General features: G+C 40.0%; 2 protein-coding genes across 4 annotated transcripts in view; one reads left to right on the top strand and one right to left on the bottom strand.

The window, feature by feature from the left end:
- Positions 1-6,608, bottom strand: part of RBKS (ribokinase) — a 71,167-nt gene extending 64,559 nt beyond the window's left edge. The window contains exon 1 of the mRNA XM_014261372.2: positions 6,472-6,608. Coding sequence (XP_014116847.1) covers positions 6,472-6,521 — 50 coding nt within the window. The 5' untranslated portion in view covers positions 6,522-6,608. The remainder of the gene's footprint in view (positions 1-6,471) is intronic.
- A 181-nt stretch (positions 6,609-6,789) lies between these two features.
- Positions 6,790-15,164, top strand: part of BABAM2 (BRISC and BRCA1 A complex member 2) — a 167,150-nt gene continuing 158,775 nt past the window's right edge. The window contains exons 1-2 of one of the 3 annotated variants that reach the window (XM_088052735.1): positions 6,790-6,900; positions 10,296-10,455. In XM_088052735.1, the coding sequence (XP_087908861.1) occupies positions 10,328-10,455 (128 nt within the window). In that variant the 5' untranslated portion in view covers positions 6,790-6,900; positions 10,296-10,327. The remainder of the gene's footprint in view (positions 6,901-10,295; positions 10,456-15,164) is intronic. The other 2 variants (XM_014261371.2, XM_005532806.3) reach the window with 2 other exon arrangements.

Below are 15,164 nucleotides of genomic sequence, written 5' to 3' on the forward strand. Positions count from 1 at the left end.
ATGGGAAGGAGGAGATAACAGAGGACTCACTCAGTGTCATACCTTCCAAAATACTGCTGCTGGGAGAAGACAGCAGTACTAGAACAGAGCTTCTCTCTGAATTTTGCCATGCAGCCTTGTGAGAAAATTGCAGAAAGCGAGCAGATAGGCAGATAGACAGAAAGAAATGCAGAAAAGCAAGGGGCCTTTGGACAACTGGGGACCTGTCATTGTTAGGAAGTAGTTTCCCTGCTTTTTGTCTCAACTTCAACTCTTCAGGTAACCTCTTCACACTTTCTACAGTGAAACTTTTGCTCATTCCTATTGTTTTTGCCTCTTTTAATACCCTACTCCAATTCTCTTTACTTATTCCTATCTTTTTACAAAGCAAACTGCACTTCTTCCAGTCCTCAAACTGAAAAATGTTTTCCCAATGCACAGTAGGGCAAATAGCGCTGTTCTTGGTGACTGGGATTCAAGTACTACAGGCTTGACATAGGGGCTATTTTTAAATAGCACTACTAAATAAATACTATTAAAACTTAACTAGATAAATGAGTCTAAAAAACAAGAGGCATATCAGTTATTGCTGAAATGGAATTGCCTCTGGAAGTAAAAACAGCACCTAATTACAGTACACAGTAGTGTAGGACACAAAATGAAGATGCCCAATGAAAGGGCAGGGACATTTCAATTAAATAGAATCCAGAAAGCAATACTTCTGCTGTGCTTAATTTAAGTGACATTGTGTGACCACTTTCCACATTCATATTTCCAGAAACTTCTGAAACTTCCACGTTTCCATTTAGTAAGAGGAGGGAAAAAAAACATTTTCATGAATAAAAGCCAAAGACAAGGGCTGAGCAGGTGTTCTAGCACCACCAGTCCTTCTCAGAGAGGGTGCACAGCATCCTCTGTGGCACAAACACCACTTTCTTTCAGAAGGTGCCAGCTGGGATCAATGGTGCACTGTCTCTTGCTTGGGGTTCATAACCTTAATTTCAAATATAGCCCTTATAATGAGTTAAAAGAAGTCCCTGGTGGCCTTGCCCTACTTATTTTATGTTAATTTAAGAAGCACCCAAGCAGACATTTTCCCTTCTTTTTCCCTCTTCAATATATTGTCTTTTTTTTTGTTAGTGGAACTTTGTTGGAAGCTTTTCAAGTCTGGAGTATAACACCAAATACCTTTAACATGCTAGAATATTAAACTACGTCTCACCCTAAAATAAACTATCACTCAGATTTTGCTGGTGAATGACAATTTAATTTCAGTCTGCAGCAGAGAAAAGCTTCTTTTGACATGAATGAGCTTGGATCAGGCCCCATGTCACCAGTGTTAGGGCCAGTAGAGATACTCAGAAGCTGTATAAGCACAGAAGACGATTTTCTTACTGAATGCCATTAATGAAGATTTCATCAATTTGATTTTTATCCCATTTTTCTTTTTGGGCCCAAGACACAACTTTCTTCCTGACACACAAGAGAAGGCAAACAGGAGTTTCTCTAAACATTTACGTTCCCTAAAATCAGAGCAGAACAACAAAATGCTGAGTCTGTACATCCTGCATTTAAAATGCACCCAAACTTTCCTAGGTTGGAGAAGAAGACAAGGAGCAAGACAGCATTGGGTCTGAAATAAAGTCCAGATTTTTCACTATTACATAAATGAAACAACTCACAGATGACACATTCTCTCATGCCTTGATGTCTTTCACTGGATACAAAGATTAATTTCCTCAGCTGGACTAAGCTTGTATTCCTTCACAGCTGTGCTTTCCCATGCTGCTGGCAGCGGCAGATTGACTAGAATGAGGAGTGGCTGCTGCAGGGGAAGCATTACAGATAAAAACAAAAACACAAATGAAATGGACTTAAAGGGTTCTAGAACACTTTGCTGCTAGAAGCTAAAGAGGAAAAAAAATACCAAAACAAGGCAAAAACATCAAAAGTTGGTAACATGCATGAGAAATGGTGGAAATGAGAACATGTGTGAGATCTGGGAAAAAAGCAAAAAAGAAAATGAATTCATATGCAAGACTTCCTCTGTCCACTCAAAAGAAACGTAAGAAAATTCCTTTTTCACGTTCCCACCAAAAGAAGTCTGTGATTATTGTTCCAAATACTGCACTTCTGAAAAAGAAAGTACAGACAAAGTTTTGGATCATGGACATTTCCAGTGTGCCGATGAGCCAATGAGCCATTTACTTTAGCACTTCAGCAGACAATAATCATCACTAGACACTTAAAAGGAAGACACAGAATGTCACTAATGAGATACTTTTGCCATTTGGCCCAAGCAGAGGTTGTGCTCTGTTAGCAAAGAGGATTTGATGTGTTTGGGATGTTCATACTAATGTGCATTTGTCACCACTGTCAATTGCAGATCAGCAACACACTACTCTGTATGGAGCTCTCTGTGCTTTCTCTGCCTTGCCCTTCTGTCTTGCTGAATGCTTACAGTCAGTTTAGTACTTGCAGTAATTATTAACGGTGGTTGCTAAAATGGGGGGCTGGAAGCAGAACTTTTAGTTCTGCTCCCTAAAGGGAGTGAAGAAATGTGATCAGAGGAAAGAAGTCCACAGAAAACTAAGATCTGAAATTCTGAACATTCTAAAAAATGCTGTTTTCCACTATTTGGACTGTGGTGTCATTCTCTTGAGTTAAACTGAAAGACTGTTGTTGTGACTATCCAAAGACTATTTTTCCATCTTACATTTTGTTCTATGCTTCTGCTGTTTTAAATTGCCATGCCAAAGCTTCTCCTGCTTATTCTAATTGTTTTAGTGTGTATGACTCTCATTGGTTTATATGTTTAGTCTTGCCCTGATTTAATATGAATTAAAATGCCAATGCCATGACCAGTCTGCAAATATGAGTCAGAAGAGAATCAATCTATTTAAATAATACCATGGATGGTACCAATCTGGTTTGATATCTAGATCATATAGAATAATGCTGGTTTTGTTTTTTACTACTATTGTCTGCTATTGCCAATGAAGTGTTGATTGTGATTGTGACCACAAATATGTTTTGCTCCTGGTCCTATTAAGCCAAAAGAGTGTGGTTTACTGCATGTATGTATGTGAGGTTGTTTTGATCATATGAAGTTCACTTTAGAAAACCCACATTCTGCCACTGCAGTGCTGCAGGACAATGAGAAAAGAATTTCCAATGAGAACAGTGTTTTAAAAGCAAACCACTGGGGCCCTTCTTTTTAGAAGGTTTTTAAGACATGCTACCCTTTCTTCTCAATTTGATTATTTCTCAGAACTACATCTGAGTATCTGTCTTCAACCAAAGGTCCCTGTCCTTTTCTGTCTTGGTCATTATATAAGATTCAGCACATTTCAAACTGTACATTTCCATTTCACACAGAGGTTACACTCCTTTAAATCATTAGATTACTGTACTGACTAAAAGCATTATATGCAATTTTTTTTTTCATGGTGAATCTGGCTACCATATGTCCAATGGTGACTTGAAGGTTTTTGGTACCCCGCCTCTACAGACCTGGGATTGTTTAACATTTCAAGACTGCCACTACCATTTCAAGTCTGACCCTGAGGCTCTAGCTCTCCAGTCAGAGGGCTGACTGTTTAGGTTGTGTCCTAAAGGGCCAACAACGTATTTTACCAGTTTGAGTTATAACACAGCATTGTCTAGCTCTGGTAGAGTCTCAGGCGATATTACTACCTTCTAAGAAAGATAGGCTTTAGTGTTGAGTAGTGAATATGCCTATTAAACACAATGTATACAAAAATGTGTCTGACTTCCTCTGTGTAACTCTCACAAAATTTATTCAGGCTCATCCAAATGGGTGATAGGCATTTAACATGATCACTCTTGTCCATGTCTTTTATAAACTGAAACATCAGCACAAATGACAAACTCACAAAATCCCAATGCTCCTCCCAGCTAAAATGAACCCTAGCTTTAAATCTAGAATATGCAGCCCCCTCTAAATCCCATATACAAAGACAGTCAAGAGTTGTGCTCCTAGAATCTAATCCCAACCCTAACCTGACAGTTTCTGTATTTCATAAAGCTGGTTTATAGTTTCCTGTTCCACCTAGGCAGAATCATGCCTACTGCTTAGTAATTTCCAGTAATTTTACCCAGATTTTCCTAACCCAGGATACATTTAAACAATGTCTGCATAGGTACTACATGGAAAGTTTGGTCAGGTTAAACTCTTGCCAGCTAAATTTAAACACACTGTTCTTCTTAAGTGCCTGAGGGTCTGCGCTAGTAACAGAAAGAATTAAGCCATCCCTTCTTTTTCAACTGAAGCTGATCAGTTTATCATGTATAAAAAGCCCTTCACTACTTAAAGCAGGGGCTAATAATTGTGAGTCAGATATGTACTTGTGATAGCATTTGTGCACTTAGGAAACTCTCTCGACTGATTGAAATGTGAGATGGCTTTTCTTCAGCCACTTCATCTCAGTGTAACAGGATCTGTCACTCCAGTCCATGGTGTAATTTCTGGTTACAGTATGGCCAGTTAATATGACTTCAAATAAATGACTGCATTTCTATCATACCACAATTGTGGACAAAAAACAAACAAACAAACAAACAAAACAAAAAAGGAGTAAGGAGTTTTCTTGTTTCTTTGTTTAAGTGTCAAGAAAAGCCTGAAGTTGCAGGTGTCAGCAGTGCTTAAACTGGCATACCATTTTTTGACTACTTTTTCCCCCACATTTTAGACAGACAGGAAAAGGAATGTCTTGAGGTTAAAGCACCATGTTTTACATTTCAGTGCAACGTCATTAGCATCTGAGAGCTCATTCACACATAACATCAAGATCAGTTCCATAGTTCTTACTCTGACTTACAAGACAGCTATTCCTCTTGGAAAGCTGCCACTGTGTTCTGCAAATTACACAGAGCATTAAATCTTTCTGACACAGGTTCTATGATTATTTAAGGGGCTTCATCACTTCTGCGACACATGTCTACACCTAAGCAGTACTCACTCCTCAGCATGTTCCTCTAATCATGTATTCTGCACTTTCTTGACCCACAGGCTTTGGTATAATTGTCTGTTGATAAAGGGCATTTTTTTATTGCAGAATTCCTAGCAGGACAAACTGATGGAGTCCAGATACATACACTTTAAATCTATTTTAACCAAATCTGCATATAGAGTATCAAGATGTGTTTAAAATAGTGCAAATCAAAGACTGATTTGCAAGTTTACTGGGACTGACAAGGCCAGCCAGTTCAGGTTAGAAATTGTATTGTGAATTCTTGCAATTTTGATTGAATTCTCCTGTTATTTAGTATTGACTACAAAGCCTGGGCTACTGGAACCAAGGACTCTCATGAACTTCTGTACCTGAATTTTTCAAATTCAATTTTCAAACCTTACTTACATAGAAAAAAGAAGAAAAAAAGACAGTGAGATTCAAGTATTTAATTTGAAAAACAAAATGCTCAGAAAATGAATAAAGATAAATTAAGATATTAATTTTAAAAACTTTTAAAACAATGAAAAACATAGCTTTGGGATGCAGAGCTGCTAAATTTTTGAGGGCTTCCTATATGCACTTCTTGATATGTTTGGATATGAATACCTTGGGAGGCCCTCCCTCTCTCCCCGTTTCCCTCCATCTCATTTCAAAGTGTTGCACAAAATGTTTTATGCAAGTAATCGACTTACAGCCTACTGATTCATGGAGCTAACTTCAGTTTCTTTGCAATATTAACCTTATTTTTTCGCATTTCCAGTGGAGACAAGGGTGCTTTGAACTGAAAATGCGTTACGGTTGACCAGCTTTCAGAATCCTTTGCTGATAATGCTCCAGGTTTCCCGTGAAGGTGTCTACGAAACGCTGCTTCCCTGGCCAGGGCCAATACCGACCCATCCGGCACAGTTGAAAACACAAACTCAAGCCTCTCCTCTCCTCTCTCCAGTCACAGACAGATGATCAAAGCTCCGGCACGCAACACGTTCAAACCTCTCCCCGTTCCCACACTTTTCTTTCAAAGTACTGTTTGCAGTCGACATCACCCGGGCGCAGCCGCCCCCCTTCAGAGTCTCAGAATCCCAGAATGGATAAGGTTGGAAACGACCACAGCGGGTCACTTGGTCCAACATCCCTGCTCAAGCAGGGTCACCCCAGGGCACATCGCCCAGGATTGCATCTAGACCGTTCCTGAACGCCTCCAGTGATGGTGACTCCACAACCCCTCTGAGCAACTTGTGCCTGTGCTCAGACCTTTCCTCTGCCACAGCCGCGGTTCCCTCTGCCAGGGGCCAAGCGCTGCGCCCGCTGCTCCTGGCGCCGACCCCGCTTCTGCCATCCCGGCCTGGGGAGAAAAGTGACACTCGCTTGGCTCGGCCCGGGGTGCATCCCGACCCGGCCTACCCCGGGGAGGCCCGGCGTGCCTGCGCTGTTCCCCAGGCACCGTGACGCCCTGCACTCCCGTGACCTCAGGGTCGCTCCGCCTATTGCGGGCAGAAAACCCCCATCCAGTACTAACCTGACCAGGTCGGTCATACAGGATCCCACCACCACCACCTCCGCGGCCATGGCGCCGGAGCGGCCCTTGGACCCTGACCTACCCCGGGCCCCGCCGCGGCTTCTGGGGTTGCCACTGGCGACGGGCTGCCCGCGGGGGCCTTCACTCGGCAGGGCTGTCCTTGCCGAACGCCTGCTGCCACGACCGCCCTCTCCCTCTTCCCCTCTGCCCCGCGCAGCTCCGGCCTCGATCGAACCGCTGTCCCACGCCCCGCACGGCGGCACGGCCTGCACAGGCACTTGCGGCGGACGCCAATGTTGGGCCAGTGAAGACCCCTCCGGCCCGGGTGGGAGCAGCGGCGGCGGCGCGGGGGGAGCGGAGGCGCGCACGGCGCGCGGCGGGGCGGGGGCGTGCACGCCGTTGCCAAGCGGCGAATTCCGGCCGCCGTAGGTAATGGCGGGGCCGGGACGGGTGGAATGGGGCGAATGAGCGGGGAAGGGAAAGCGGGAGGGAGCGAGCAACGCCACGGCCCTTCCCGGGACAGCGGCGGGCGGAAGGGGACCCGGCGCCGGGAGGCTCTGGCCCGGAGCCGGCGGAGGCCGGTGTTAGCACCGCCGCTGAGGCGGGGCGGGCGCAGCGCCGCGGGTGGCGGCACCAACTGGGGCGGGAGCGGGGCTCGGCTGGGGTCAGCCCGGAACGGGAGTGGATGGACCGAAAGTTCCCCCTGAACGTGGGGAAGAGCTTCTTTACTTTGTGGGTGAGCGAGCACTAGAGCAGATTGTCCAGAGAGGGTGTGGAGTCTCCATCACTGGAGATATTCAAGAGCTGCCTGGACACAATTCTGTGCCATGTGCTTTAGGATGACCCTGACTGAGCAGGGAGGTTGGTCCAGATGACCCGTTGTGGTCCTTTCCAGCCTTACCTATTCTGGGATTCTGAGCGGTCTTCCGTGCCAGGGCTGAGGTAACTTTGGCGTTTACCCGAGGCTCCGCACATCCACATTGCTGATCGCATTCCACTGATGTGTTCGGGTACGGCTGCAGGAGGCGGCGGTCGTGAGTCCCCTCCTTTTCCCACTCTCACCCAGACACAAGTTCGTGCCACCCGCCCCCAAAGTGAAAACCACACAGCCAGCTTGCCGACGGCAATGCCAAGAGGGTTAGACAGGACAGGTCCTGTCACGCTTCCAGGTCTCCATCACAACAGTCACCTTTTCCTTTTTAAATCTACTCGTAATCTTCATTATGATATGAGGAAGGTGATGGAAGGACAGAGTACCTTGCATCCTGACTCCGGTGCCCAAAGCAGTGCCCGGGTTCTTCGAACTTCACGGTTACTGTGAAACCTGTGTAACATTAGCCCGAAGTCACAGTGATCGCCAGCTGAATCAAAAAGGATTCAACTATTAGTTTGTTTCTTTCAAAGGTTTTGTTTTGGGACGGAAACAGTCCAATGAATTTTGTTTTCCTTAATTTCCCTGAGTTTGTTTGTGTTCAGTTTCCAGTACTGTGGGAAACTTAAACTGAGGGGAAGAAACTTATATGACAGCTGAAATTTAGGAAACTGGTACAAATTGTATCCTAGTTTGTAAAGTCCTTTGTTTACAAAGTAAGTCAGTAGTTTACTTGATAGCAATCTTTAAGTATTGTGTATCTGGCTTGTTAAATAGAAGGTATTGTGACTTTAAAAAATTATGCAATAAAGTATGGAAAAATGCCTAATCGTAATTTAAATTTTGTATTGACAATATATGCAAATTTTATTAACATAAAGATAAGGAATCTCATTTTAAAGTTCACTTTGGAAGGTGCATCTGTTCAGCCAGTGTGTTCATCACCAGGTGTATCATGTCTCACAATTTCACCCTCATAACACAGTCCCCATAAAATGTGTCAAACTCTGTGAAACTCAGAAACAATTCTGCAATCTTCATATATAACTTCAGGATTGCTAGACAAGCAAGCAAGCTAGATAGCTTGTTTTTCAGCATGTTCTTGTGGTTTAAGGAGTTCTTAACTTCATCAGTCCAGCTGCCCCCTGCTTGCAATTACTCTTCCCTACAGCATGGCTAGCAGACTGAAGTATGTGCCCTGTTGTAACCACTCTTGTGCAAAGTATTTTAGCTTAAACTAATTTTTATTAGTGGTTCAGTCTAAGCCGTTGGACTTTGCATTGAAATAAGTCAAGTATGGGCTTGTGTTCTCTCAGTCCCTCTGGGGAAGAATAAAGGTGAGTAGGCAGAAACTTTTAGTAGAAAAGTAGCAAACCACAGGTAGTATCTTAAATTGCTGTAGGTGTTTGCTAAACAAACTTAAGTTGTTCTGTTGTCAATTAAACAAATCATATATGAGAACACGTTATGTGTCAGGGCATGGATACTTAGTCTTCAGCTTCTTCACTGCCATAAAATGTAGGAGCCAGTATATTAAAGATAATTACTGTTTTTAGGAAATCTTATTTTATTAATCTTTCTGTTTGCCTTAAGGTGACTGGCCTTTGCTTTATTAAGACACATTCTGAATATCTAGGACAAACAGTCTTGAGCGTTGCTTCCTGCAACTCCAGTGTGAATGGCTTTCATGAGAACAGAATGTGAAATTTAATATTGCTCCCAGTTACAGAGATTTAGTAGATTCTGTAGAATATCCGTTAGTTACTAATTAATATTTGTAAACTGGGTGTGAGAAACAACAGAAAATTGCAATTATTGCCATGAGTTGTTCACATTCTTGTTATAGAATACTAATACAGCAGTACATATGCAGCATTTTTAAGAAAGTGAATGCAGTGTGTATTAATGTTTTCCAATTAAATGGTTATTTTTTAAAATATTTTTTAATGCTGAGGGTTTATGTATGAGCACTTCTGTGCCACTTATCAGTGGCAAGTTTATGTTGTCTTCATTTACAGCCTTGTTTTCCAAAACTGCCAAGTTCATTTAATTTTCATATGAAGCTCTATGCCTTAGAATGTGATAAAATACATTAACATTTTAATAGGTTAGTTACCCTTCTTTTCTCCCACTTCTTTTGCCAGTCTGTTGTTGTCCACATACTCTAGTCTTTTCATGGTACAATGACTTAAAATGTGTGTATGCTTAGTTTCTGCATTTCACGTAGAAAGCAACAGTTTCTTAAAGTGTGCTGAATTAATGGCCTTATTGATTTAGCATAAAGTCATGCAATTGCAAGCACTTCCCAACAAGCTGTGCTTAAAATGTGTGTACATCAGCTTCCTGATCTGTTATGTGAAGGAAGATTAAGACGCCTTTCAAAGAGTGTGGTGATACCACTGAAATAGAAGCAGTGGTAGCTTTTAAAAGGCATCATGAAGTCCTATAAATTGCTACCTAATAAAGTAGCATAAAAGTAATACAGATTATAGGCACACTAGTGCTCTTAGAAATTGCAGGTGAGAATACAGAGAGGTATCAAACCCCTGGGCCCATTGCAGTTAATGTAAGTTCCACCGATGTCAAGGGAAGCGGAACAAGTGTGACTTGTCAATAACAGACTGACTGGGAATGCCCACAAGAAGGGCTAGGCTGTGAAGTGTCAATTTTATGTCTCTTTCTCAGAGGGATAGGGTCTTAATTAAAGGTGCCTAGGACATAATTCCGGCTTTATGTTGATACTGAAAACCAGGCTTCATTGAATGTTGCAGAGGCGGGAGGAAAAAAACCTACCTGTGTTTATTTTTTCTCTGTAAACCTGCACACACTTCAGTTACTCTACACTCCTGATCTTTTGCGTGCTTAGCTTTTTTTCTGTTCATATTTGCAGAGTACATGTGAATCTACATCAAATAAGTGGGATATTTTTAAATTGTATTTTCTCCCTTTGCAGCTCAAGCCAAAAGGAAGGAGAAACATACTAAAATGTCACCTGAAGTGGCCTTGAACAGAATTTCTCCAGCACTTTCGCCCTTCATTTCCAGTGTGGTCAGAAATGGAAAAGTAGGACTAGATGCTACTAATTGTTTACGGATTACAGACTTGAAGTCTGGGTGAGTTCCTCATCCAAAAAGAACACCCAACCCCTCACAGTTAAGATGTCTTCTCAGAACTGAGTTTTACTAGGTTTGTGTGTTTAAGCACATTGAACACAGCTGGAGTTGACATACTAGCTGACATACTAGCTACATTATTTTTTGTCTTGCTACCATTTTGTAGTTTGAGAGATAAATTTTTTGGCAATTATAATCTTCTTAAGACACTCCCATCGCTCTAACTTGATAGTGCTGTTTTTCAGCAGTGAGATAAATTACAAACACTTTTTTCTGTTGTTTATCACCTGCTTACTCAATCTCTGTAAACCAAAAATTGAAAGACAAAGTTATGTGACCTTACCTGTAGTCATGAATATGCCAAACCAGAAGAAAAAAGTAACTTTTCCTTTACCTGTCCTCCCTCAAGTTCAGTACATCAAGTGGCTGTAGGGCCAGTTGTTTGAAATAAGCCAAGCTGTTCCTTTTATTTTTAATTCTAGAAGCATTCAGATTAGTTTTCAGGTAGTAATAGAATTTTGGGATTTGCATATGCAAACAGACTTTGGTATATAACATCTGTGAATAATACATGAGGAGAGTGAAATATTTAGATGACACATGTCAGAAATTGCTTTATTCTTACAGAGTTTGGGATCTAACAACATCTTTTTGATTCAGGTATTTTTTTTTGCTACAGGAGCTCAGAGATTGAAATTACTTTTGCTTTAGATATATTGTTGGTACAAACTACTGCTTTGTGTATAATTTTGAATGACAGCTTAATAAAAATAACAAAAGATGTCCAGAACCTCCACAAATCACTGTTGTTTAAAATACAGTTCTGCTGAAAACTTTGTTTAAATGTGCTTCTGAAGGCTGTTTTATTATGGTTTCATGAAAAGCTTCAGAGGTGCTTTTCTGGTTGTAACAATGCCTTTTCAGGAAGTAGGTTCTTATTCTAGGCTTAGTTTGAAAGGAACCATTCCCTCCCTGTGAGGTGCTGGGATAAAGTACAGATTTACATGGAGGTGTAAGAAGCCATGACTTTGTTATTAGTGTTGACTGGCTTGACATTTAGGCTTGCAAATTACATAAGACAGGTTGAGCAGTTCTGCAGCTGCTGCTGTCATTTCATGCTAGATCTTGCTTTCCCTTGAACTAGTCTTCTAGAAAAGCTGTGATGGGAGCTCTTACATTTTTCCAATTGAAATCTAAGAAAGGAATACAAAGAAAAGTAGAGAGAAAACACAACTGTTTGTTGGGAGGTAGGTAAGGAGTTTGCTCTCTACCCACTGAATGCTTATGCTGCCTGCCTTTAAAGTAAAAGATTAAAATAATAAAAAGTGGTGTTTTCTTGCTGACTCTTCATGGGTATTTCTAATACATGTCTCAAGTTTTTGGCCACTGATTTTGCCAAGAAGATCTTGTATTTCCTTTGTTAAAACCTGAATGTTTTGCAGGAGTTTATTCTTTAAAAAACTAAAAGCTACCAGCAGCTGCACCTGTCACTCAAACCCAGTGATTCAAATTTTATAGTATCTCTGTTAACGTGGTGTTAACAGACGAGTACAACATCTGACAGAGGTTGTCTTATAGCTTGTTTAAAGACTCTGGCCCACCTGAATGCACGTGTTAGAAATACTTTCTTCCCTGTTCTGGAACATAAGCATAAACCTCATTCTTTATGTTGAGTCTTTGTTTTAGTTTGAGGTTTTTAGGAGATGTGGTCAGGATAATCAAGATTCTTCATTTATTTCAGAATTATTTTGAAGGTTTTCTTTTTTTTGGTACAACTAGTTTCTTAAAACCATTGCTGTAAACAGAATAATTAACAATTGCTTGAAATTTCTTTGAAATGTAAATTTAATGCATGTGTTTTTAGGAAAGATTTTTGTTTGCTACAAATAAATTTTTGGCTATTTATAGCAGGAAATTTTGAATTCATGTGTCAATATGGAAATACAAAATTCCTTATATTTCCACATTGTAAATGATACAAAAAAAGATGTAAATCTTTGTAAATGATTTAGTGTTTTATGCTGTTGCTGAACTGGTAAATAGTGCAAAATTACTTACCATATGATGGATGAATCAGTATTACAGAGATGTTCCTTCCATAACTTAGGATCTAGTTCAGTGGTCCTTAACCTTTGATACAAGAGTTCTTTGACACTCCACAGACTGTTTCTCAGAGTCTCATGTCAGCTGATAAATAACAAATTCCCCAACCCATAGCCTTGTCAATAGATTTAAATTTGTTGCTGCATACTGACTGTTGAGGGGAACTTTATAGGGCTTTGAGAGTTCAAGAATGAAGGTAATTGGCCTACTCTCCTCCACTATCCTTGCATCACGAGATGATCCAAACCCCTGTATACTTTCATTACACTTTTTTAAAAGGAAACAAAATAATGCAGACAAAATAATAAGAGGCAAATGTAGCTGATATCAGCATGAAGAAACAGAACTGTGTGGCCGCTGAAGTCGGTCATAAATGGGAAGAAAATGAGAACTGTTTTTAGAGAAATGGGGATGAAGTTCAGGATATCTATTGCAAAACTCCCTTCAGTTTCAATGGGTTGAAATCAGGCTTTAAACTAAGAAAGTGGAACCAAGCAGGTTTAGATTAAATGTGCTAGATTAAATGTTTGAAATTAGATAAAGAGCAGTTCTTGTTTGCAAATGAATATGACCACTTGGGAGTACTATCAGTTCAGAAACTTTGCTTTTGAATAGTGATTGTACATTTATTGACACATGATGAGGGTTGTACACATGCTAGTCTAGGCTGTTAAAACCCTAGCCTAGCTTGAGTTTATTACAGAACATGCAAATATTTTCTGCTGTAACTAGTGTGTTATGTGGAAGATTTTTAATAATAAACAAATACAATTTTATTGTAGCCTTTAAAATCTTATAATATTTAATGGAATTACTTCAATAGCTATTAATTTTGAAAACAGAAGCATCTGTAAGCTTCTGGGGAGGAACTATATGGTTGCTCCATGTCACATACCACACGGTTACTGTTAGAAAGATTAGGAATTACTGTTGTTACACCCCTTCCCTAATGACCCAGTGCTTTACAGTGTATAGCAAAATAAAATGTTCAAAGTGAAGATCTATCCATTCTCATTTCTTAGGTTTTAGAAACAGGAGCTGTGGTTAACAAGGAATGATGGTAACATACTGAATAAAGTAGTACTTATAGAGCCTTGCCCACTCAGAGCCTTGGTTTTGACATTCTCAGAAGTGGAAAGTATTTCCTTTCTGTTTCTCCAGTAGAAGATTAACTAACAGATTTTAGCCTATCACATTAGTTGATTTTGATTTGTAAATGGCAAGCATATTAAGCCTTTAATTATTTGAAAAGTCAATCCATATGTCAGATAGTTTTAGTAAGGAACTTATTTTACACTTTTTCTGACTTACTGCTGAGATTGACAACTTTTGTTGTGTTTCATAAATGGTATTAAAGAGCTGATGTTAGATGTATGAAGTATGATGATATGTTAATTTGCTTTGCTTTCAAGTGTGGGAGGGAAATATGTCATAATAAGGAAATCCTATTGTTTTACAGTCTTTGAATATGTAAATGTTTTATAATAATATGTTACAGTTTCATAATGTCCTTGTGTTTTACAGACTTATTAGGCAGTACCAGTCTCATAAGACACATATATTTACATCTATGATTAGGATATTCAGGACCAAGTACTATTTATAGAATTTAAATGGCCTCTGCTGATGCAGAACCCCAAATGGAGCTCAGTAATGTGGTATAACAGAAAAGAAACTCTTCAACAGAAATACTAACAATGGGTTAGGTGGCCAAGTTTTCTTGTAAATAGGCCCCCACAGTGAACAAAAGTAGAACTGGAGTGTAAGGTCACGTCTGAAATATAGGACCTTAAGCAGCATTGATTCTAGTGATAAGAAAAACCTGGCAGGTGTCTGTGTTGCATTAATAAAAGACATTCTTCAAGCTGACAGAGTGGATGAAAGCATTTTTAACTCTTGCATAGTGTATTACTTTGTTCTAGACCCAAAGAAAATACTTCTGCCACTTGAGTCAATGCCATTTATTGTGTCATGCGGTTAAACTCTACTAGAGTCTCTTTGAAATACTGACCCATCTTAAGTAGATATTAAAATCTACTCATAACCAACTGAATTGTGGCTGAGGCATTTTTCTTAGCATTTACACATATAATCATGGGAAAGATGTGGAATAGGGAAAAGTGATTATGTAGATTTAGAAATAGAGGATATTTTCCTATATGAAGGGTGTTTAATTGTAGTATAATGAAGTTATTTAAGAGACTGCTGCTTTTCCTATGGTGTGTTACAGGAGTGAAAGACACAGTTGTGCTGGTCATTGCCTTTGAGAAATCTTTTTTTCCCCTACAGCTGTTCATCAGGGCCCATGCTTGAGCTTCAAATTATGCTGCAAGCCTATTCTTCTTTACTCAACAAACTTGATTTTGTTTTTTAAATTACTTTGATCTGTTCCACCAGGCAAAATTTCAAAATGAATACAGTGATATAAAGCTGCATATATCAAGATTCTCTTTTTTTAGATATCCACTTAAAAAAAAATTTAAAATTTCATACTTTCATGGTTATATTTATTCCATATTTATGAGAAGATTAATTGTGGAATTTTTATGTAAGTGGTTGGTAATAAAACATGTTAGTATTTTGTTCTTTTCACTTGTCTTATTCAC

Source organism: Pseudopodoces humilis, chromosome 3 (assembly GCF_049639895.1).
Source record: "Pseudopodoces humilis isolate 2021_Gansu_Grassland_sample_001 chromosome 3, ASM4963989v1, whole genome shotgun sequence".
Classification (NCBI taxonomy): domain Eukaryota; kingdom Metazoa; phylum Chordata; class Aves; order Passeriformes; family Paridae; genus Pseudopodoces; species Pseudopodoces humilis.